General features: G+C 40.3%; 2 protein-coding genes across 2 annotated transcripts in view; one reads left to right on the top strand and one right to left on the bottom strand.

Moving 5' to 3' along the window:
* The window catches only part of LOC112104942 (leucine-rich repeat flightless-interacting protein 2), a 119,272-nt gene extending 99,004 nt beyond the window's left edge, over window positions 1-20,268 (top strand). Inside the window, exons 9-16 of the mRNA XM_029914218.1 lie at window positions 243-335; window positions 4,533-4,634; window positions 4,945-5,077; window positions 6,685-6,734; window positions 8,426-8,546; window positions 11,341-11,420; window positions 12,566-12,670; window positions 20,141-20,268. Of these exons, the coding sequence (XP_029770078.1) occupies window positions 243-335; window positions 4,533-4,634; window positions 4,945-5,077; window positions 6,685-6,734; window positions 8,426-8,546; window positions 11,341-11,420; window positions 12,566-12,670; window positions 20,141-20,254 (798 nt within the window). The 3' untranslated portion in view covers window positions 20,255-20,268. The remainder of the gene's footprint in view (window positions 1-242; window positions 336-4,532; window positions 4,635-4,944; window positions 5,078-6,684; window positions 6,735-8,425; window positions 8,547-11,340; window positions 11,421-12,565; window positions 12,671-20,140) is intronic.
* Window positions 20,269-21,648: 1,380 nt separating this feature from the next.
* LOC112109097 (DNA mismatch repair protein Mlh1) overlaps window positions 21,649-22,914 on the bottom strand; it is a 44,362-nt gene continuing 43,096 nt past the window's right edge. Inside the window, exon 19 of the mRNA XM_026663493.1 lies at window positions 21,649-21,842. Coding sequence (XP_026519278.1) covers window positions 21,675-21,842 — 168 coding nt within the window. The 3' untranslated portion in view covers window positions 21,649-21,674. The remainder of the gene's footprint in view (window positions 21,843-22,914) is intronic.

Raw genomic sequence — 22,914 nt, 5'->3', positions numbered from 1 at the left:
ATTTTATATATTGCCTGCTCCATATAACGTTAGTGTATAAATAAAGCTAGTTACAATATCCTTGTGTGATTGAAAGAGGAAGGTGTCATATTAGCCTAAAATGCCATCTGTTTTTAAACTCTCATCCTTACAGACTCTTTGGTTGATTTTTTTACTGTTTAGTTTCCTTTATCTGTTTTTTGTTTCCTTTACTAGTCTGTCTTTTTCCTCTCTTATTCTTTTCCTCCTCCCATTTACTACAGGAGAATCAACGCATGCAGCAGAAAATAGACTCCATAACCAGAGAGGTGTTTGACCTCCAGGAGACAATTAATTGGAAAGATAAAAAAATTGGGGTATGAAACTAATACGGGGGGAAAGGGATCATTGATTTAGAAATAGACTGGTATTGTTAGAGGATTCTGGACAGTCCAAAGAAATGAAGGCCATATATATTTTAGCCATTTAAACACAGTTGCAATCTGATATTTGTAACATAGGTGCCCCCGCTGGAACAAAGAAATGAGCTTCACTTCATATTACTGAATTTCACTTACATATACAGTGGGTGAAAGTGATACATTACAATTTTATCCTTCTAAGAAATTGGTTAAGAACGTAGGCTTGGCCATACTAAGATAAACCCATAGGAGCCATCTAGTCAGTTGTCATACATCTAGCAGGAGCCACTGCCTAATACTTCAAGCAGAAAATGAAAAATACATAACCACCTATTCAGTTTTGAAAATATGGCTTACTACACTCATTTTGGATGTTGAATTTACTGCATTATATATGCATTAAGCAACTTGTTATACATTTTATATTAAGAAAGGAGAAATCTAAGTGCTCATAACACTTCAAGACTTGTTAGCCATCTATTCGAAAATGCAGTGTTTTGTTTTGTTTTTAAATAAAATCACTCGTATAAAATCCATATTTTTTCAAGAAGTCTAGCTATATGTCATACGCACATCTCAGGGTTGGTTTTGTGGCCATGTGCCTCACAATACATCAGAAGCATGCAGATGTTTAATATGATTACATACTATGTGTCTGTCATTCACTTAAGCAATCCAGGGTTTTCACTTTGAAAGCATTGTGAAGAATAAAAGATTAAACAAAATATACTATAGATTAAATGCTGTAAAGCTTATTACAAACAACAAAAGAGGAAAGAAGATTGAGTAGCTTGAAGCGCCTAAATAATATGGTGATTGGTGTTATATAAAATAGAACTGTATTAATTAAACCTATTAAATAGAAGACTTCAGTTTGTCATGCATACAGTCCCTTATGTTTTAAGAATTTTTTTTTTTTACCTGTAGCCAGGGCTTGAAAAATCTACCTATTCATGGCAAATATGAAACTTGCCTATGTGGATGTAGAGACCAGTGACATCAACGTCTACAGAATCTAAACCATAATTTCTTTAAAAACAGAGTTTTTAGCCTTTATGTCTCAAAATGGAAGTCCCATCCCACCCTATCACTTGTAAAGGAGAATGAACCTTCTTCCTCTCTCTTTGCCTCCCCTATGATCCTATAGCACTTTATTTTCCATGACTTCATCTTTGTCTCAGCTTTCATTTTTTGTCATCTTCCCCGGTGATAAGCTCTAGTGGATTTGTCAAGACTGGTCTATTTTCACTGTATCCCATCTTAAGACTCCTTTGAGCAGCTGTACAATGCACTATATTTTGTAAGTTATTAGAATTTTATTCTGGTTCTAAGAAGTTGTTTGCAAGGCTGATGCAAACCAGAAATCTGGTTCACAAGCAGGATAGAAACAGCATGTCAGTTTCAAGTCTATTTTTCAAAGTGCTCTCAAATTCACAGGCACATTCAAATAAGATTGAAACTCAGTATATCAGTTTGAGGGCTGAGGTACAATTTATCTAGTCATTTATTCAGGGTCTCCTGAGATACATCTCTCCCCCTCCTCCCGCCATTCCCCCCCTCCCCCCGTGAATTGCTTTTATTATTCAAAGTGCTCCAAAGTGCACCTGCATAGGCAGATTGCCTTGAAAATAGCTATGCCACATCAGGGTCTGGGATAGACTTTGTGGGGCAAATTGGGGGATATTTGGTCAAGGGAATTCTGAAGCAAAGTTTCCTCCTCCCAAGTAACCTGCTTTTAATTAATAAATTGCTCTACAATGCACTTGCAGAACTCAGCTGTCCTGGAAAATATTTTGACAGTAAGAGGGGCTGTGGAAGAAGTAGTTTTGCAAATTTGGTGTTATATGGTAAGGTGGGGTGGGTGAGTGAAATACAACCAACCCTACCTCTGTTACTAAAGCTTTTGGTAGTGAATATTCCCAGTCTTTATTGCCAGCCCCGTGGGGTGGTGGGGAGGCAGAGTTATGGTTGTGTGCCTGTGTTGTGTGAGAAATGTAACAGAACTCTTTTTCAACATTTGTTTTCTGCAATGCTAACCACCTTATACCATGTGTGCAGGGAAACCTTAACTCTGAATTTCCTGTTTTTTGTCAATGATTTGGGTTTTGGGAATTAAACTCTCATGTTCTGTAAAGTCACAAGGAGTCCTGGGAAGTGCAGAGTGCCTACAACCCTAACTCCATGTTTAAGGACTCTTTTGCACTTGAATAACTAAATTGAGATATGTAACAATATATGTTTAAAAAATATATTAAATAGAAATTTGATAATTTTACACTTTAATAGCATACACAATAAACATTGTTTATTCCTTTAAAATGCAAGGATTGTACCTTTGAGTACATGAAGTGGCACTTGGCACTCTGGCTAGTAGGCATCAGGTAAACTTTTCAAGCCCTAATTAAAGCATTCACAGAGTTTAAAAAATAAAGGGCTTGACTTTAAGTTTATAATTTTAGTTGTAGAAATCTAGTGTGCCTGAGAAAACAGTAGATAAGTAATAAATGATTTTTTTTAAAATATCCTATATCCATCAGAGGGTAGCTGTTAGACCAGTCCTATATTTTTAGTATACATTGGTTAAAATTAATTTTTCCATCTATGAAATCCAGTTCAACTGCATGTTTCACTTATTCCAGTTGAAATAAATAAATGAACAGAATAGTGCATTATAAAATATTCTTTCCCTAGAAACTATAAATAATAATTAAAATACAATATATAGTAGAACATCAGAGTTAAACTGACCAGTCAACCACACACCTCATTTGGAACTGGAAGTATACAGATCAGGCAGCAGCGAAGACCCCCGCAAAAATAAAATAAATACAGTACTGTGTTAAACGTAAACTACTATCCAGAAGAAAAATACTGCTTTCCCTTTATTTTTTTAGTAAAGTTTCAAAGCTGTATTAAGTCAGTGTTCAGTTGTAAACTTTTGAAAGAACAACCATAACGTTCTGTTCAGAGTTACGAAAGATGCTCGTAACTTTGAGGTTCTATTGTAGTAGATTTGAGAAGTGGAGAAAATACAATGTGAAGCTATTTACCTTCATTTCTTCCTCTATATCAGTCTGTTCCTAAAGATTAATGCATGACAAAACATTTGTTAGATGAGTTTTCTTGGCAAATGTGTGTTTACATTTGTGCAGTTGTCTCTTATTTGGGATTATTTATAATGCAGTTGTCGCATATTCAGGATTATTTATAGTGCATGTAGTAATTAACTTAAATAGAATATTGGAGTGCTGCCTAATTGGCTGAGAATGTCTGGCTTAACTCTGGGTAACATAGCTCTATGAGATTGTTGTGTTTTCTGTTGTGACCCCTTTTGTGTTAATGTAGTGTCGTTAGTTTTGTGTTTCTAAAAATGTTTGTTAGTAACCAAATGGCTAAAATATTTATGCAAGTAACAGAGAAACAGATAAGTAAAAATGGATAAAAGGAACTAAAATATACTGACCTTGATTGTAAGATTTCTACTCTATGCACCTGTACAAGTCAGAGGAGTTAGTGTAATGGATGTGATATTCTACGGTTTCTACTAATTAAATCCCCGAGTATTTTGGCCTGTGAGAAGGATGTGGAGCCTTGAATGTTCAGTAGTAGTGGTGGCCTGTTTAGTGGTAGTATGCAATTTTTATTAAATAAATGTATATTTGGACTGAAATAGATGTTTCTCTTAAAGCCAGAGGCAGGTATTTATTAAACTTAACCAAAGTGTTTGTCAAAATACCTTATCGCTAAGCTGTTCCCACTATTAGGGTTTTCTAGGATAGTTCAGCTAGACACGAATACTATGCAGAAAAGTCCATGCAGAGATTGCCTTAAAATGGACACATTTGGAAGGACTGCGTTCATTTTGGTAAACAGTGTAATGAATCAAATGGTTGGATTGTAGAGAGTCTGCTGAGCCTACTGTAGGTAGATTGTTTCATGACAAGCATGCAGCACTGAGGCAAACATATGACTGTAAAAGGTAGCTATTGAAGTTGTACATATTATTTTATATCCTCCTTCTCCTTTCTTCACTTTTATTCAGCTGCTTGCCTTATTTGTATAAAATCTCTCTACTGCCTATCACATTGCTCTCTCTCTCTCTCTCTCTCTCTCTCTGTGCCATTCTTTTTCTTGCTATCTGCCTGTACCCAGGCCCTAGAAAGACAGAAAGAGTACTTTGATTCCATTAAGCATGAGCGAGATGATCTCAGAGATGAGTTGGCTGACCTGAAGGAAACAATGAAGACAGGACAGGTATGTCAGTGGCAGTAGTATACAATAATACAAATACAGAAATGGGGGCTCAACCATAGTCAACACAAATCAGAAAGCAGTATGTTATTACTCCAGTACATCCAAATAAAGGTTTGACTCTGATAATGACATAAGTAATACTGCTTGGTCCAAATATGGACCAAAACCCCCAATCCTCACATAAGTTAAATGGAACATTTCAGTTTGGTGTAACTGTTTCAGTCAAGTTGAAAACCCTTCAGAAAATGTAAAATGTAACTGGATAGAAAAGGTTTCTTTTGTATGAGTGAAATTCCTTTTATTTTTTCAGAGACACGGGTTAGTTATAATCCCAGATGGTACTCCAAATGGTGATGTAAACCATGAACCAGTGGTTGGTACAATAGCAGTTGTATCGCAGGAAGCTGCTCAAGTCTTGGAATCTGCAGGAGAAGGACCACTAGGTAAAAATATACTAAATACACGTCTTTTAAAGATTTTACTGGATTTTTGTTTCCCCCAGTATTCACATCCAAAATTGTGACTTTAGAGCTATACACAGATATTTCCGTTACTTACGAAATATGTGCCACTGCCAAGCTGAATGCCCCTATCTTTGTTTAACTAATCTAACAGCATATTTGTTGACTATTTAAAAAAAAAAAAAAATGCAGGTGCGATGAGGACATCTGCAGTTGGTTAATTCTTATGGTCCAGTCTCCATTTTATTGTTTTTGAGGTAACTTCAGAGCGAGCTAAGAAAACTAGGAAATTGGATAAAAATGCAGGATTAGTAAAGTGTTTTGATTAACACATTTTCTTTGTTATGAAATAAATGCTTCTTTAAAAACATGAACTATTTAAAAAGCCCATTTGTGAAAGAAGTCATATGTACAAGAAATAGGAGTGTATATTGTGTCCTGTCATGTCCTTTGAAATATTTTTATGCTGTATTCATGCAAATTGATTGCATCTCTTAATTGCTTAGAATAGGTAGGTTTGCTCTAGTTCCAGTTAGCACAGTCAAACTACTACTGTATGTGGACAAAGTTAGGGTTCTGTTCCCAGGCTCCTGGTTAATTTTGTTTTCCTAGCTAACCTGCACAAATTGTTTTCTCATTACTTAGTACACAAGGAAACATCCTTATGTGTTGGTACATGTAGTATATACATTTTAAATGGAAGACTACATGTTTTTTGTTTTAAACCATTTATTTAATAAATAGTCCTGATATTGCCCAGTCATGTTGAAATGGACAGAAAGAATTGTTAATACTCTTATTTGGTTCTTCTGATGCTTTGTTTACATTATTTTTAAAATAATTCTCTAAGAAACTGAGAACTTGCCAGACCTATTCTAATTTTAGTACTGACTGAGTGGGAGGGTATGTTCTAGTGGTTAATGATTTTCTGGATGAGTTAATTTATTTTAGCTTCAGTTTGGGCCATTAACCAAGCTACTGTTTGTATTCTAGTAACACAACATGATAGGTACTCTACAAACATAGGGAGGCACAGTCCCTTCCCTGAAGAGCTTGCAATCTGAAAGATAAGACACAAATAAAGGGTTGGGGGAAAGGAGTACACATACAGGTAAAATGGTTATAGCAGTAACTAGCCATGTCTTGAGTATTTTTACTAAAGTGAGTATTTTTAGGAAGTGGGAGATGGTTTTGTTTTATTAAATGTATAAATTATCCCCAGTTGTCCCTCAGCCATTCATTAACTACCAGGAATTGTCTGTCTCAGATGTCTTTATTGCTGCTAAACTTTTTATATATTAAAAAGTAAAGAAAATAATTACCTTTTTATATGTTACAAAGATATATTTGAACTGCATGTTGCTGTGAATATAGTGATGTGGTTTGAAGTATTGATGTTTGCTACCATTTAGGCAAGTATAATAAACCATAAGAACTCAAATAATCATTTTCAGTGTCATTAAATTCACAGCTTTTGCTAAGTTTAAAAAATATTTTTATTTTTAAGCTTAATGACAATAAAATAAACATTAAATTTTTGGTTTTAAATCCATCTGGTTTTTAATTGAGATCTTCTTTGGTTCTTTTAGATGTTCGGCTACGAAAACTGGCTGGGGAAAAGGAGGAATTATTGTCACAGGTATAGATGTGTTTGTTTGTTTTTCATAAATATTCTGTAAAGGGATAGGTTAGGTTTAAAAAAGAGTGTCCCTGAAAAACATGTTAGTACATTAATAATAAATAAAAAGCTACTAAACCTGTATGTAAAACAAACTAAACCAAAATATTAGCTTTAATAAAACTTCCAACTTTGTTGATGGTCAGCCAAAAACTACTAAGCTCCTCCCATTGCTGCCCTGAACAGCATGAACTTGGTCTTATGCAATAGCTAGAGTGGTGGATTCTTCAAGCTGTCTCCCTTATGGTTGTTCTGAGTGATCCTAATTGGAAGTATATATGGATCTTTGTGAAGGTGCTTCCTACCTCTCCTTTTTAATACTAACATTGTGCTGTATGATTGACTCATTTGCATCTTACCATTACAGATCATCATTGATCAGTGATGGTTATATGAAATGAAGTAGCTATTTATTCATTCTTTCTCTTATTTCTTTTTATAAAAGCAAGAAGAAGTTACTAAAATCTTACAAGGTTTGGGAGTCATTTTTGAACAGTACCAGTATGGCTGACTCGAGAGAAAGCAGAAGCCAGGGTCGTTATGTGCTCTGAGAGATCTGTCCAGGACAAGAGTACTCAAACTTTTCCATACTGTAGAGTCTCTCATAGATAATCTGTCCTCCCATGTTGTGATTCTTCCAATTTATCATCACAATATTCCTGTGATAACTACAGTTAGTTAAAAGGGAAAATATTATGAATATTAGCTTTTAATGCAGTTTAGCAACTAGAAAAGAGGAGGTAGTAGTTGGTGACTAGCAAGTGACCAGTGGACCACCAGCAGGTGTTCCTTAGACTACTAATCCACGGACCACAATTTGTGAACTTGTGGTCTAAGGGAAGGCACGGAGTATAGCTGCACAGGACACAGATCTAGCCATTCTTATCAGCCTTTGTTTTCATTGAGAGTGTACCAGATACCTTATTTTTAATATTCAAATGAATATCAAATAACAATGTTTTGGGCTCAAGCCAAAATAGAAGCCAAATACTGGCTAGACCATAAAAATACAATCATTTTTTAGAGCATGGTAGTTGTAAAAATCATTCTATTTTGAGGTGGCTTATGTAAACTCCTGTTTGTGAGATTCAAACTCCCTACATCATTCCACTCAGCTGTGGAGGAATTTTCCAATAGTGTAGGGCAAAGATAAGAGCTCCTACCTTCTTTACCAGCCCCCAACTATAGGGGTCATGGCTGGGCATTTCTTACATACTGATGAGCCCTGACTTCCGGAAATACCTGTAGGAACTGCTGACATGTAACACAAAGTTAAGCTACTTTTGAGACTACTCTAACTCTGCACAGGTGACCAGTTTGGCAGCCATCACTTCAGGGAATGAGGGATCTTGGGATCTGAGCCATAGTTTTTGTAGGTTTCAGAGTAGCAGCCTTGTTAGTCTGTATCCGCAAAAAGAACAGGAGTACTTGTGGCACCTTAGAGACTAACAAATTTATTAGAGCATAAGCTTGCGTGGGCTACAACCCACTTCTTTTGTAAACTTTTAGAAATGTAAATATACATGAAAAATTTCACACACAGAGGTCAATTGGCACTTCATGCTGAGAATCATAATGAAGGGGAAAATGTTTAGTGGTCACAATATAACTTCTAGTAGATTACTCTTCATAATATGACATTTTAATTTCAGATTAGGAAACTGAAGCTGCAACTGGAAGAGGAACGACAGAAAAACTCTAAAAATGATGGCACAAATCCAGATATAACAGGATTAGAGAATGGTTCTGATTTGCAGTTAATTGAAATGCAGAGTAAGTATACACACACACATACAGTTTTAGAATTATTTTTTGTTGGCAAACTTCCTCTCAGTGCATTCCTCAATATACAATAGTTAATAAAACGTCTGTGTTTGCTTCTGGAGCTTAATAAAAGTTCTGGCAAGTTAATTTTTCTTAGTTGACAACTTTGCCTAACTTTGATATAAATATTTGCCAAATTTCATTATTAGATGATAGAATTTCACCTGAATTATTTTGCTAGTATTTTCCCCTGGTTTCTTATCGTGTTGAAGCTTGATCCACTAACTCAGTCTGAAAGACTCTCTGTCACTATCTGAGAGCAAACAAAACTTATTAAAATCCTGCCCAACGTTCAGTTTCACTTCATACAAACTGACCAGGCTAGCTTGAGTCTGAGCAAGCAAACTGTTTCTCCCTTGCTGTCAGCACCCATATAGAGCTGCTAGTCATTGACAGGACAGTCATTTGAGAGATGTGCCAAAGCTATCTTAAGCAGAGCTGTGATTGCGTCAATTGGCAATTTCTGAGCAGTACTACCAAAAATGATTTGCAAACCTGCAGGAAATTCATTCTTTTCTTTCTCTTCGTCTTGTCAAGCAAATTCAAGCTTTATTCTGCTTTTTGGTCAAATGCTTTTTCAGATCTCTGTGCTCAACCTCCAGAATTTATATTTACGTTGGGATTCTTGTCCTCAAACCAGTCTTAATATAGTGATTCTGCTTTTCAAGGAGATGATCTGTTGGTGGTGAGATGGTTTGTTGACGTTACCAATTATTTTGGTCTGTCTGAAGTGCACATTTTAAAGTGTCTATATCTTGGGGTTATGGAAGTAATTAATGCAGGCTTGGTGTTTTCAGTCTCTTATAATGGGTCTGTTATGTTGTCATATGTAAAAGATAGGATCATTATTCTAGCTTCTTTAGTCTCCAAGAGAAGAGAATCTATAAAGAATATTTACACCACAAGAGAGTCCTGAATATAGTAGTGTTCTTTGAGCAGTGGTCCCTCTGTGTGTTTCACACCTGGGCTATGCATGTGCACCATGTGCCTAAGTCTGGAATTTTTTAGTAAGCAATGTCCATCCGTAGCATTTGTTCTGCTCTGAACCAAAAGTATAAGGAATGGTGCAGACACACCTCCCATTTCCTCTTGTTGCCTTGAAGTCTGAAGGAGTCTTCTGTCCTTTCAGCTCCTTCTGCTACTGTGTCATTTCTGTAAATATACTAAAATTAGTTTGTTTTTAGTATTCTTCTCCTTTTTAGACTCCAGTATAGTAGAGTTAGATAGTTGTTCCCCCTTTTTCCCCATTCTGCAGAATTTCCCCCTCTGCCCCGCCCAGGAAGGCTGAGATTGTCCCAAGTTCAAAACTTGTGTTTCCTGCCCTCGCTCTTTTTCTGTGAGCAATCAACATCAGTGCGCCTCTGGGCGAGTTTCATATCTCAGCCATGTACAGTATTTGCTGCTCCTTCCCCCCAGAACTCATGAGGGTCAGGAAAAGAAAAGGTGATGAGACCCCAATCAGATCCAGGCTGGGAAGATCCCCCTGTACAGCAGCCTCATCGGTCAGGAAGCATCCCTCTGAGCACACGCTTGGGAGTTGAAGCTAAGAATTCTAAGCCTGAAGAGAAGGCTTCCGATGAGAGTAAGATGCCTGGTCATAAGTATAGGGATAAACTGTCTTCATCCAAAATTGCTCTGAAGAGAGAGCATCACTCCCCAACCCCACCAAAGTTAGGCGAGCCTGCGCTACAGACACTAAAGACTTAGGCCTGAATAAATCTTCTTGGCAAGAGAAAGTGGCACATAAGGGTACAGATATGCCTGTTCTGGTACCGGTTCCGATGTCCAAAGCACAGGACAAACATTCTCCAGAGCTGATGCAGTGCCTATACCGAGACAGCCCCAGAAGGATCCGACTTCTACTGTGACCAGGGAAGCTCCCTATCCTCATATTCATTTGCTCGCTCTCTCACTCATACTCTCACACACACCCCATCTCTATTCAGAGATGTTACTTCAGAAGAGGAGGCTAGTCCTCCTCTCCCACCTGCAAGTCTCTGTACAAAATCATTGGTACTGTTATGTACTGCTGGTGATCTGGTGTTTTCTTACAATGAGTTGGAAGCTCCTCAGGAGACTCTGTGGTACCAATCAAAGATGGCCCTGCACAGAAGCCCTAGAACATCAGGGTTATGTCTTCTGGCCAGGCATGATTTCCCAAGGGACAGGTGCTAGCCTATGCCATGGGTAGAGATACATAGGACAGCTACCTGGAGCTCCTTGCTCACCATCACAAGATGTTACACTTTGGTCCAGTCTTCTGTTACAGATACAGCTATGGGGACAGCAGTATTAGCTATCACATCTGCGTCCTTGCAACCACCTCTTGTTTGAACACTGCTTGTTAATCTCTCACCTGTGGAATATAGGTAGGGACCATCACTTGAAGAAGAAACGGAGGTTACTTACCTGTAACTGGAGATTCTTTGAGCTGTGTGGTCCCTATCTGTTTTCCATTATCTGCTCTCTGTCATGGAATATCTGGATTTGGAGCATGAGGAGAGCTACAGCACGTGTGGACCAGTGGGGCACTGCTTACTAAAAAAAATTCCAGACTCAAGTGCATGGTGCGCATATGTACCCACATGTAGAATATGGGACCACACATCTCAAAGAACCTCCAGTTACAGGTAAGTAACCTCTATTTCTCAATGGAGTCATATTTTAAATTCATTTGAATTAAAAAAGGAATTGCTTATTAATGACACTTTTAAGAAATCCATTAATGTCTGATTTTATTTAGGAGATGCCAACAGACAAATAAGTGAATACAAATTTAAGCTTTCAAAAGCTGAACAAGATATAACTACCATGGAACAAAACGTAAGTGTATCTGTCTTTAGATTTTTTTATATAGTAAATTTAAGTAAGTCACAGATTTTTATGCATAGTATACTCTAGTTATAAGATCATTTTTCTCAGATGTAGATTCCAAAATTGATTCTTCATATCTGTTTTGTGATTCACCATAATGGCTTTACCAGCTGCACTAAATTCATCCTTGTGTTACCATTTTCTTACAAATCAATACTACTTCATAACCTCACCACATTTTTTACTGTGTAAACTGGATTGCTTTCTTAAATTACTATCTGTGCAAAAGGTACCCTTGACTTAGGGAGATAAAGAAAATTAGATATTTTTATGTAGTAAACAAGGCAGTAATTTACTTGAGAAACTCTTCTGGGTTTCCATAGTTTATAAATAGCAAAATAATTGAATGCTCTGAGAGCGAATTAGTGTTTCAGTAAAAGGGGATTGCTTCAGCACTTGGCAAATAATTGAGTTACACAGTGCAATTCTGTAAATGCTTTTTATCACTATGCTACATATTTGATTTCATTACTCTGTGAACTGTTGTAGAACATTAACAGGTCATAACTCTTGCATTCTAACTAGAGAGTGGTGAGTGAGCTTTAAAGCTAGGGTTCCTATTCATATTTTGTTTGGCGCTCCATCCCCCTTTGTTACAGAGCTGGGCTTGGACTCATGACCTCTCACATCATACCCTGACCCATTGCCATGTCTCACCTCTCTTGTTTCCACTGCCTCTGTTTCCCAGTTTACTTTCCCTTCCTTCTATCTTCCCCTCCCAGTTTTCCCACTCTCCCTGCTGCCAGTGCTCTTCCATTCTCCTCAATCCACTCCCTGCTGTCTCACCCTGAAGAGTGACAGACAGTGGGACCTTCTCTGGTGTTTCTACCCTCCATGAGTCTCCCTTCTTCCTGTTTCCCTGTTCTTTAAACCCTGATGTTTCCCTTTCTCTGCAATCTCAGCTGCTTCTGCACATTAACACTAACCACCTTCTCTCCTTCTGAGGGTGCCATAGATAAGGCAGGGAACAGTGCTGTGGAGTGTCACATAGGAGAGAGGAGAAGGACAGACAGGTGGGTAGCCCATCCCATTATAAAGCAGTCAGCAGTCTTTTTTTTTTTTTTTTTTTTTTTGGTGGTTTACTTGGTTTGCAGATTGGAAGACTTGAAGGACAGGTGACAAGATATAAATCTGCAGCAGAGAATGCAGAAAAAGTGGAAGACGATCTCAAAGCAGAAAAGAGGAAACTTCAGCGAGAGGTAATCAACTCCATTTTCCTTTCAAAGTAAACATGATGGAGTTTTCATTAATAAAACCAAATGCCTATGAACATTTAATCTTTGTAGCTGTTATGGGAGTAATTCTGTGACCAGTCTGTTGGCTTTCAACAAGGGGATAAGAACTACAAATGATCATATATAGAGAACTTTTTCTTCAGTATGATGTCTCATTCACCTGAGGCTGGCCCAATGTATTTCACGATCATGTGTTTTCTGAATGCGGCTGACAGAGGAGTTCTGCAGGATCTGCAAGCATTTCACTGGCAATTATCTTGGCTTACAGCAATGCTCTCCTGTTCTGCAGCAGCCTCTCCTCTGAACCCTATTCTCTAAATTCTTGGACATGCTCCTTATAATACTTTTTTTTTAAATCATCTTCCTCATTGTGTTGGTTCCTTGAATGAGTTATATCCACTTCCATTGTTGCCACCTTTTTATCTTTGCTGTCAAATTGAAGCCAACTTGAGAGCACTGGTAAATGGTTTCTTATCCGTGCATTGACAGCCTGTTTTTTGATTGTTTTGCCCTGCAGTTGAAGCAGCAAGATACTTGACCTCCTGAGCTTCTGAAGCCCTTGTCTTCATTGAGGCCTTGACTTACTCCACCTTTGTTTGCGCTTTGTTCCCAGTCTGGAGCATGTTACATTGTGAATATCATTGCGCTCTCTCTGACTCACTAAGTACTGTCTTCTTCCAGCTCCAGACCTTGACTCTTTGAGATACAGTTCCAAACTGTGTAATATTTTGTTCTTTTGTTACTAATTTTAAGGTATGGTAGAAAGAAGGCCTCCTAATAACTTCAAAAAGCTTCTGGACTGTAATTGAGCCCTGTTACTCAGCAGCAGGCTCTATTACTGCATTGTCTGGCAATGACCAGGGTGAGAGATGTCACCCTGGAATATTAGGTCTCAGAGTATGTCTGCACTGTACCTGGGAGCGTGGACCCAGCGAGTTGGGCAGGCTTGGACTTGGGTGGCTAGCCCAAGCTGCCACCCCTGCCACATCCACACTACTATTTTTAGCACACTAGCTTGTGTGAAGTTAGCAAGAGTCTGTCTACCTGTGCTGGGAGTCTTGCTCCTAGCTACAGTGTAGACGCTTTTGGGGATCTAGTGATCAGAGGACTTTCAGGAAGTTTCTCTGGAACATCAGCCTGTTCCTGGGAGATCTGACTGAAGTGTTAAAGGTTTGATTTCAGAGCAAAGACCAGAGTGCGTCTCTAAGCTAAACTTCAACCTTTGCCTGAATGCTTCACGCCTTATATGTTCTGCCACAGTTCTTCCTCATGGGAGGCATTATGTCTGCCAAAGCACCCGGTAGAAATCAACCAGTTCAGTTTACCTCTCTGAGTTATCTGCGTGGGTAACTGAGCCAATGGATTCTAAGATATAGCAGCAGGAGAGGAGGATACTCTTTAGTTTACTTTAAGGGTCTCCACTATTTCCAGCTCTGTCCCAAACTTCCTATGTAACTTGGAGAAAGTCATTTAAACACTGAGTGCATTTATTCCCTCTCTGTAATTGGAGATAATTGTGAGATTAAATCCATTAGTGTTTGTAAAGTGCTTAGATAGGAGAGAGTCCATCTATTTACCTCTTAACATGAAGATGTTCTTTGAGTAGATACAGACATGTATTCCACTCAGATGTATGCGTGCCCAGCGCACCAGCACCAGATAATTTTGCTTAATAGTACCCGTAGAGGGGTGACGGTGGTGGCTATTGCCCCTCCTTTGGCTATTTGAGGTGGCACCACCCCAACCTCCCCCAGTTCCTTCTTAGCGCCTGTGGCTGGAGTCAGAGCTCTGTGTGGTTTGCATTTCAAATTCCTCTATTTAGTGACTTTGATTGTATATAGTTAATTAGTACCTGTAGGTTAGTTAGTTAAGTTTTCCCTGGTGATGTCCTCACTAGTATCTAAACTTTGTCCATCATGTGTGGGGGCGATTCCCAGCAACGATCCCCACACACAGTGCTTGCTGTGTCTAGGCAAAGCCCATGTCCAGGAACAGTGTTCGCTTTGCAGATTACTCATGAAACGGACTCAAGTGGCAAGAGATCTTTATCTGAAGCAGCACCTGCTCGAACACACCAGGCAGCCTACTTTGGCACCAAGTCCTTCCTCGGATTGGAGATCGCCCTCAGGTGTGAGAAGTGCTGCTGCTTCACATCCTGAGCTGGTGCCTCTCCAAAGAGACAGAGAAGTCATTCCCTGTTGAGTGTGCTGAGGAAAAGGCCACTTGGAGCTGCAGGGGGCCGTGCCTGCGGACGGTCAATGTCAGCAAAATGTCACAATCGGATTACCCTGATGGGCCGCAGGTTGCCCACCACTAGTCTACACCACTCCAGGCACTGGAAGTGACAGAGACATGCACTTTGCTGGAAGTACTGTTTTCACCATTGGCACTACCCCTCTTGTCATTCTGGGCTATGGCCGAGTCAGTCCAGCTGCTTGCACCTTCAGGGATGGTCCCATAGCCATCCCCTGAAGCCCGGGATCCCTTGGTGTCCAAGTCGAGATCTTTCTCTTCCTGTTCCTTGGATGAGGGCCCTTCATGGAGCACTGTTGGTACCAGGACTGGTGTTCATCTCATGGTCAGGACGGAGGCCCCTGGCCTGGTGCCTACTGGCCACCAATGCCCTATCTATACCAGTGGCCTTCATGGGACTCTCCTCAGTCACGGAAGTCCTGCTCCTCAGCCTGCCTGAGGCTGAAATCACCAGCCAAGTCTGTGGTGGTGACCATCGATCTGCCACAGATCCAGGCACTGGTGAGGCTTTACCTCGGAGCCTCCCGAATTGTCTCGCCCAGGCCGGTCAGCCTTGGGATCAGGATCTGGCTCTGGCTCAGGCACACTTAAGTGCCTTATCCTCATCCCCAGACAATTCTGTGGTGCCATGCTCTTCCTTCCTTTCGGTATTGGAGAATTTCAAGGCATATTGGGACCTGTTGTGGTGGCTGCTTCCCTGGGTATTCAAGCAGAGTTCCTGTAGGTGAACACCCACAAGTTAGTGGAAATCCTGCAGCTGTCTGCCCCTGGGAGAGTCATTCCCCCTGTTAACATTGTGCTCTATGAGCCTACTAAGGTCCTCTGGAGCACACTAGCTTTAGTACCACCTGCAGCTAAGCACATGGAAAAGAGCTGCTTTGTTCCTGTGCAGGGATTTGCAGGGTTTTTTTTATTTCCATCCAGCCCCAAGCTCCTTGGTGGTAACAGTTGTGAATGATAGAGCCCAACAGGGCAGGTTTAAGTCCACTCCCAAGGAGAAGGACTCTAAGAGCATGGACCTGATGGGAAGGAAGATTTACACCTCCTCCTTCTTGCAGATGCGAATTGCTAATCAGCAAGCATTGCTGTCTGAGTACAACTTTATCAACTGGACGGCTGTGTCCAAATTTGCAGGCCAGCTGACCAAAGCCTCGAGGGAGGAATTTTGGGCATTTGTCACCAAAGGCTGCTTGGTGGCTAAGATGGCTTTGCAGTCTGTGCTGGATATGACTAATTCTTCAGCCAGGTTTCTGCAGTGACCATGAGGAGTCGTCTTGGCTGCAGAATTCTTGCATTACTCCCGATGTCTAGCAGGCCATTGAAGATTTACCCGTCAGTGGTCAGGAGCTATTCTCAGATAAAACCAACAAGATTCTGCACTCCTTTGAGGACTCTGGGGATACTCTTTGGTTCTTGGCGGTGTATACACTGGTGGTGGAGAGATTCCATCATAGCATTCAACAGCAACCGCGGTATCATCTGCAGTGCACATTTGGGCAGCCTTTCCCTCTCCCAAGACAGCGGGACTACCCCAGAAAGGGCATAGATCCCTCAGAAGGAAGCAGTCCTGTTTGGGATTCAGACAGTCCACATGTTCTTCCCCAAAGCATCCATTTTGACTTCTTGGTCCAAGGCAATGTTCCAGTTGTCATTTTCTTCCCCTCCATTTGCTCGATCCCCACCAACGGCTGGGTCCTAAGCACCATCAGATTGGGCTATGCCATCCCGTTCTTTTCCATTGTGCCTCACTGTTCCTCTTCAAGGACCCCACTCATGAGATATTGCTCCTTGAGTAGGTTTGTGCTCTGCTGGCGATGGAGGAGGTTCCACAGGATCACTGAGGTCAGGGTTTCTATTCACGTACTTTCTGATGCCCAAATCCAAAGGAGGGGTAAAACCCATTCTCAACCTTATGGCCTCAACAAATATATCAGGTACATGAGATTCTGCATAGTCACTCTATTGACTACCCTCCCTGCATTGTCTCAAAGACTGGTTTGCTGCATGGGACCTTCAGGCTGCCTACTTTCATGTAGCCATTTTGCAGAGCCACAGAAATTTCCTTTGATTCGTCGTTGCAGAGGGCCTTTTCCAGTATACGGTGCTTCCCTTCGGAATCTCTTCCGCCCCTTGGGTTTTTACCAAATATATGGCCATTGTCACAGGATCTCTCAGAAGGGGATCAACATCTACCCATATCTGGATGACTTGTTACTGAGAGGCAGATCCAGAGAAGGATCACTTTCTCACTTCAACAGTACACTGCATTTGCTCTCCATATGGGTCTAATCCTAAATACTGGGAAGTCAACTTGGGTTCCGACTCAAAAAATAGAATTCATTGGGGTCCTAATAGAGTCTGAGTTTGTGTGTTTCTGCTGACCGTTTTCAGGAGATTCACCAGCTCCGCCTGTCTCAGCCTTCCATGACAGTTCAGATGTGCCTGAAGCTCTTGTGTCACATGTCTGCTTGCATGCAGGTGGTCCAGTTTGCAAGGTTGCACCTTTGCCTCCTTCAAATATGATTCAGAACAGTTTACTGTCCGACTCTTTGCTCTTTGAACAGATTGGTCCATCTTCCTCCATTGGTCCTCAACTCCTTACAGTGGTGGATGCTCCTTGAGAGTATTTTTCAAGGCATTCCTTTCATCCAGCCCTTACGAACCAGGACTGTTGTCACCGACGCCTCCCTGATGGGCTGGGGAGCATATCTGTAGTCACTGAAAGTCAAAGGTCTGTGGTTGAAGCAGGAGTCCTCTCTGCATATCAACATGAGAGCACAAGCAATGTCAGTAGCATTCTTCAGTGACATTTCCATATTGGACTTTGCAGGGCTGCTACGTGCTCGTCCATATATACATTTATGAACCAATATGCCATTACTTCATCTTCTAAGGTGGATGCAACCTTCAGAAGGGCGGTCCTGCAATCCTTGTTTAGGTAGACTCTGAGCCCTACCTCCTGGAAGGGGTACTGCTTGTGAGTCATCTAAGTGAAATACATGACTGCATCTATTCAAAGAAGAAATGGTTACTTACTGTAACTGGTTCTTTGAGATATCATGGAGACGTGTATTCCACAAGCCACCCTCTGTCCCCTCTGCTTTGGAGTCTCATCTCATGGGTATTCAGCGTGAAGGAATTGAGGGGGTTGTGGCAGTGCCACCTCATAACTAGGGGAGGAAGGGCTGGGGTGTAAGCACTACCCCTGTAAGGGTCCTGCTGGCAAAATTCTCTGGCTCCGTCGTGGTATGCACACACACACCTAAGTGGAATACACATTTGTATCACATCTTGAAGAATTTGTTTCAGTAAGTAACCATTTCATTTTCTTCAGGGGTGACACAAGCCTCTGCACTAACAAACACTTTTAAGATGCTGGAACAGGTCATAGTTTCAGATGGATAGTTGATGGGGCTCCAGCCTGTTACACTGCCTCCTGTGCAACTAGCACACTACTCACTTGACACTATCTGCTGTGTTGGGCTTGGCATAGTCATTTATCATTTGTGTATTATAATAACACATGGGGGTCCTAGTAATGAACCAGGACCCTGTTGAGCTCAGTGCTGTAGAAACTCAGAACCAAAAGGCTGTCCCTACCTGGGGCTGGCTATGGCTCTCTCTTTCTGCACTAGAGGCTGGTATAGTCCAGACTAAAGCTGATTTAACTCACAGCATGACACCCCAGATTATGATTCAAGATGCTTGGCTCTCATATCCATATGAAAACCTCCAAGTTTTTTTACAAGCTCCTGAGCCTGTAGTCAGCCTGCCAATCTCATCCTTGAAGGATGTTCCAATGGGAGGAAGACTTAATTTTCTTTTTAATCTTAACACCACCTTGGGTTCCCTCAGACACGTGGTTCCTCAGCAGGACTGCAAAGTTACTGCTATAGGACTGCAACTCAGAATGCCCATGAATTTAATACCACCAGAAAGAAATGTTACAGGAAATCCAAACCCTCCTGGCTACAAAAGAAAAGTGATAGAAGAAAAGGACTGTATTCAGGTATTTCATTATGTTTAAAATGCATGGGTTTGAGCCCTCCTGTTAGATGTCAAATTTCTCAATGTGTGTTTTCTCAGAGTTAAGAATGTCGTCTCTGGGAATCATGCCTCTTTCAAAGTGTCTGGCTACATGCTCTGGACCTGACAGTTACCTACTGTCTACCTACAGGGAGACAGATAAAGCACAGGATAGTTCTCAGAGTTGTTAAGGAGGAGATGGCAAAGACAAATTTGGGGTATTGCTTTTATTCTGCTATCCGCACTGCATATATTCCAGAAATTTTTTAGAAGAAACCTCACCTTTATGCAAAGTGAAATGTGTTCCCTTAACCTGGACCAGTTGGGTGATCAAGAGCTATGCTGTGGCAGGAATCAAAGGATCTGTCTGTGCCATCATGGGAATGGTAGAACCTTTAGTGTTCACGATAAACTACTCAAAGTTTCATGTCCTCCCAGACAATTGTAGGCAGTGGGAGTCCTGCTAATTACAACTCAGTGCAAAGCTTTCTTTGTCAGGAGGGAGTACAGAGTTCTCTACCATACTGACCTGATCGTTCTGTCAAAATTTTGGGGGAGCAAACTCTCCCTGTATAGCGTTCAAGTGTGTGGGGGCCCCTACATACCAGTACACAGTGTGGAGATGTACCACTATGCAAATCTCCAATGCCTACTGCATAGGGAGCCAACTAAGATTGCATTAAACTATGCTAGCCAATGGGCTGGAATGGGAGCTGCTGTACAAGGCATGAGGATTCCTACCCCTGCTCATCAGCTGGCTCAGTTTTTGAGGATGACACAGGACTTTGCCCCAAGGGAGTAGTTGTAATATGAAGCTCTGAGTGCCCAAAAGCTCAGAAATGAATATACACCTTTATTTTTAAATTGTTTCTCGATTATGCTAATATCAGCAATTGAGTGAGTTCTGCTTCCTTTGGATACAATATAACAATTGCATGGTTAGCAGTGAGCCAGGTTCCATTTTTCTTGACCTAACTGACAGTCTTATAAAGAACATAATCAAGACTTTCAACAGAGAAAATTGGGTTGTGATCCTAAACACAAAGTTCATCTTAGTGTTTTAATTTGTGCTACTCACACCAGGACATTAAAACAATAGAAACCCAGCTGCAATTATTCTGAAATAGAATGTAACTTTTTTTTTTTCATTTTTAGTTAAGAACAGCATTGGACAAGATAGAAGAGATGGAGATGACCAATAGCCACTTGGTAAAAAGGCTGGAGAAGATGAAGGCAAACAGGACTGCTGCGCTTCTATCTCAACAGTAGAAGAAAGTTTTAGAAAATGGAAAAAATTGTGCACTGCTCCTTGAAATAACTAGCCCTTAGCTTGTTTTAATACAGACTTTCATTGGCACAAACTATTTGAACACTGAGCTGTTCAGTAATATTTTAGTTGCAGAATTAAATAGCATACCTTTTGTAACTTATGAGAGAATGAAAAATTTGAATTCCTATGTGAATGATGGTGATTTTTATTTAGCAGTTTAATTGTAGAGTCAGAGCTGGAGCACAATGCGGTATGATTGACTTATTACTAGAAAACATTTGTTTTCACAACTGTGGAATCAAGTTTACTTAAACTTTTTTTCAGCTGCTTTAATGATGCTTGGTGCTTGAAGACAACTGCATGAATTCAAGAGGACACTGTATTAGAAATTAACAAATGTACTTGCTCAAGACATCACACAGCACAAGTGCCTTCTATATGGTGCAATTTAGACTTCAAATATGTTAGATCTAACCTTTGGAAGCAGATAACATTTATTTTAAGAGGTTTTTTTTGGGGGGGGGGGGAGGTCTATGTTCATTAAAGTTTATAAATTTTGATGGAAAGGTGCATTTTTGTAATATTTAAATTTATATAAAAATAAAATAGGGACTATTCTAAAACTTGCTTTTTTGCATGGGTGATAGCACATCTGAGTTCTAGGTTATTTTGCCAAGGAAGTACTAATATAAAAATAGGGACTTTAACCAAGGAAGATGTTTTGTTTTACTTTGTATAGCAACTGCTGCTTAAGTGTGGAATGAAACTTTAGGGTGGAAGGTGGGGTAAGGAAATGTCTGAGGAGTTCATTAAATGGACACTGTACTAGCCAGAAATGAGTGGCTTTTTTATATACAATCTTAAAGCTGTATCAGGAGCTATACTCTATATAGACATTTAAACCAACCTGATCACTTTGTTACCTGTGACATTCTGTAAGATGCTCCAGTAAACATTCCTGATCTTGGAGGGCATTAAATGTACTTACATTTGCTATTTCAAAACTTTAATTGAGTTATAAGTACAGATAAAAGGTGAGTTTAACTTTTAGAGCTGTAAGCTTAAGTGAATGTTTACTTTATCAAAATTGTTATTTTTTCTAAAGTCTCTAGCCTACAGATCTTCACAGCTGTCTATCAGGAAATCTGCTCCCTTTTGAGGCACCACAGCTGCATTCTGAGTGAGAGGGAAGCTTTCAACATGGCTGGAAAGTTTCACTATAGCAAAGTCTCTCATGTCACTTACAGTGAAATACTGCAGCAAAGAGCTACAGTAGTTGAATATAGACAGTTTTATTTCTGAAATACTCTTTGCTGAAAGGCAGTATGACAAACTCCTTTCTTCCATTACAGTCATCCAGCTTTATCCCCCTGGTATGTAACAATGGGATATACCAGTGAGTCCATCCAACTAAAATATTCAACACCTCTCAAAAACTTTATATAGGTCTGGCAGATTAGCAAGCTGCAAAATGTTGCCATCTTCTGTGAAGTGTTTAGGAGGCAAAAGGTGGGTCCTAAAAGCTTTGTAAATAACGTGTTCCACAGTCCATTTCCATGATGATGAACCAGATCCAAGCTCTTCAGTCTGAAAGAAAAGTTTGGTTTTAAAAAACCAGTACTCTTAAAACCAATTTTATGGAAATATAGATTTGATAAGTTTTTCAAAACCTTGACTTTTTCCTGCTAAAACAGCTGTAGCTGGGAGTGCTAAATCATTTACTTTAGTCTTTGCAAATTAGTTCACTATCTTGATTAAAAAAAATCCACTAGTCAGCTTTCACATAATCACAGCCCCTCACTACCATTAAGAGAACTGTACTAACTCTAAATTAAGCTATAGAAAAGGGTTGAGTCAAAATACCTTTCAAAAATTTCCAGTGCAGGGTTTGGGTGTAAAAATAAAACTAGTCTATCACACTTTATACGAAGTGCTCACCTTGAAAGGCTCCTGCTGTAACAGATCAGCTTAGGCTAGTGCTAGAAGAAATTAACTTTGCATAGCTAACACTGGGGCGGGGGGGGAAGGAGAAAGTGTGAACTGGACTATGTTTTCTGGTACAAACAATGGTTTATGAAAGTCCAGTCATCTACTCCCATCCAACTCACTTGCAAAGGACTGGGTTGACAAATGTCAGCATAATTTGGGCTGTGGACTGTTCATGAGACATGCCTCTTCAGCTCAAGCTGAGTTTGCAAGAGGTTGTAGGTAGAAAATATTTTCCCCCTACAATCAGGGCAACTGCCACCATTGAGTCATCTGCTGCCATTTTAATCACTTAAAGGATCTAATTTTTGTAGAGATTTTACTGAAACAATCTTAAAAATGTAGAGCTCGAAGGGACCTCAAGAGGTCATCTACTCCACCCCCTTTGAGACAGGATTGAGTAGAAGTAGAGAGGTGTTCGCCTACCCTCTTCTTAAAAACCTCCAATAAGGGGATTCCACAGCCACCTCAGGTAACCTCTTTCACTGCTTAACCTTTCCTTAGAATGTTTTTCCTAATATCAAACCAAGCCCATTACTACTTGTCCTACCCTCCCTCCCTGCACATGGAGAACTCATTACCATCCTTATAACCAGGGCTTTGGAGTGCAGAGCAGCTCTGGAGTAGTGGAGCTGCAGCGGAGCCGGAGCACAGCTCCAAAGCCCTGCTTATA

Source organism: Terrapene carolina, unplaced genomic scaffold (assembly GCF_002925995.2).
Source record: "Terrapene carolina triunguis isolate 2854851 unplaced genomic scaffold, T_m_triunguis-2.0 Scaffold33715, whole genome shotgun sequence".
Lineage (NCBI taxonomy): Eukaryota > Metazoa > Chordata > Testudines > Emydidae > Terrapene > Terrapene triunguis.
This window is presented reverse-complemented; position numbering and strand designations above follow the sequence as displayed.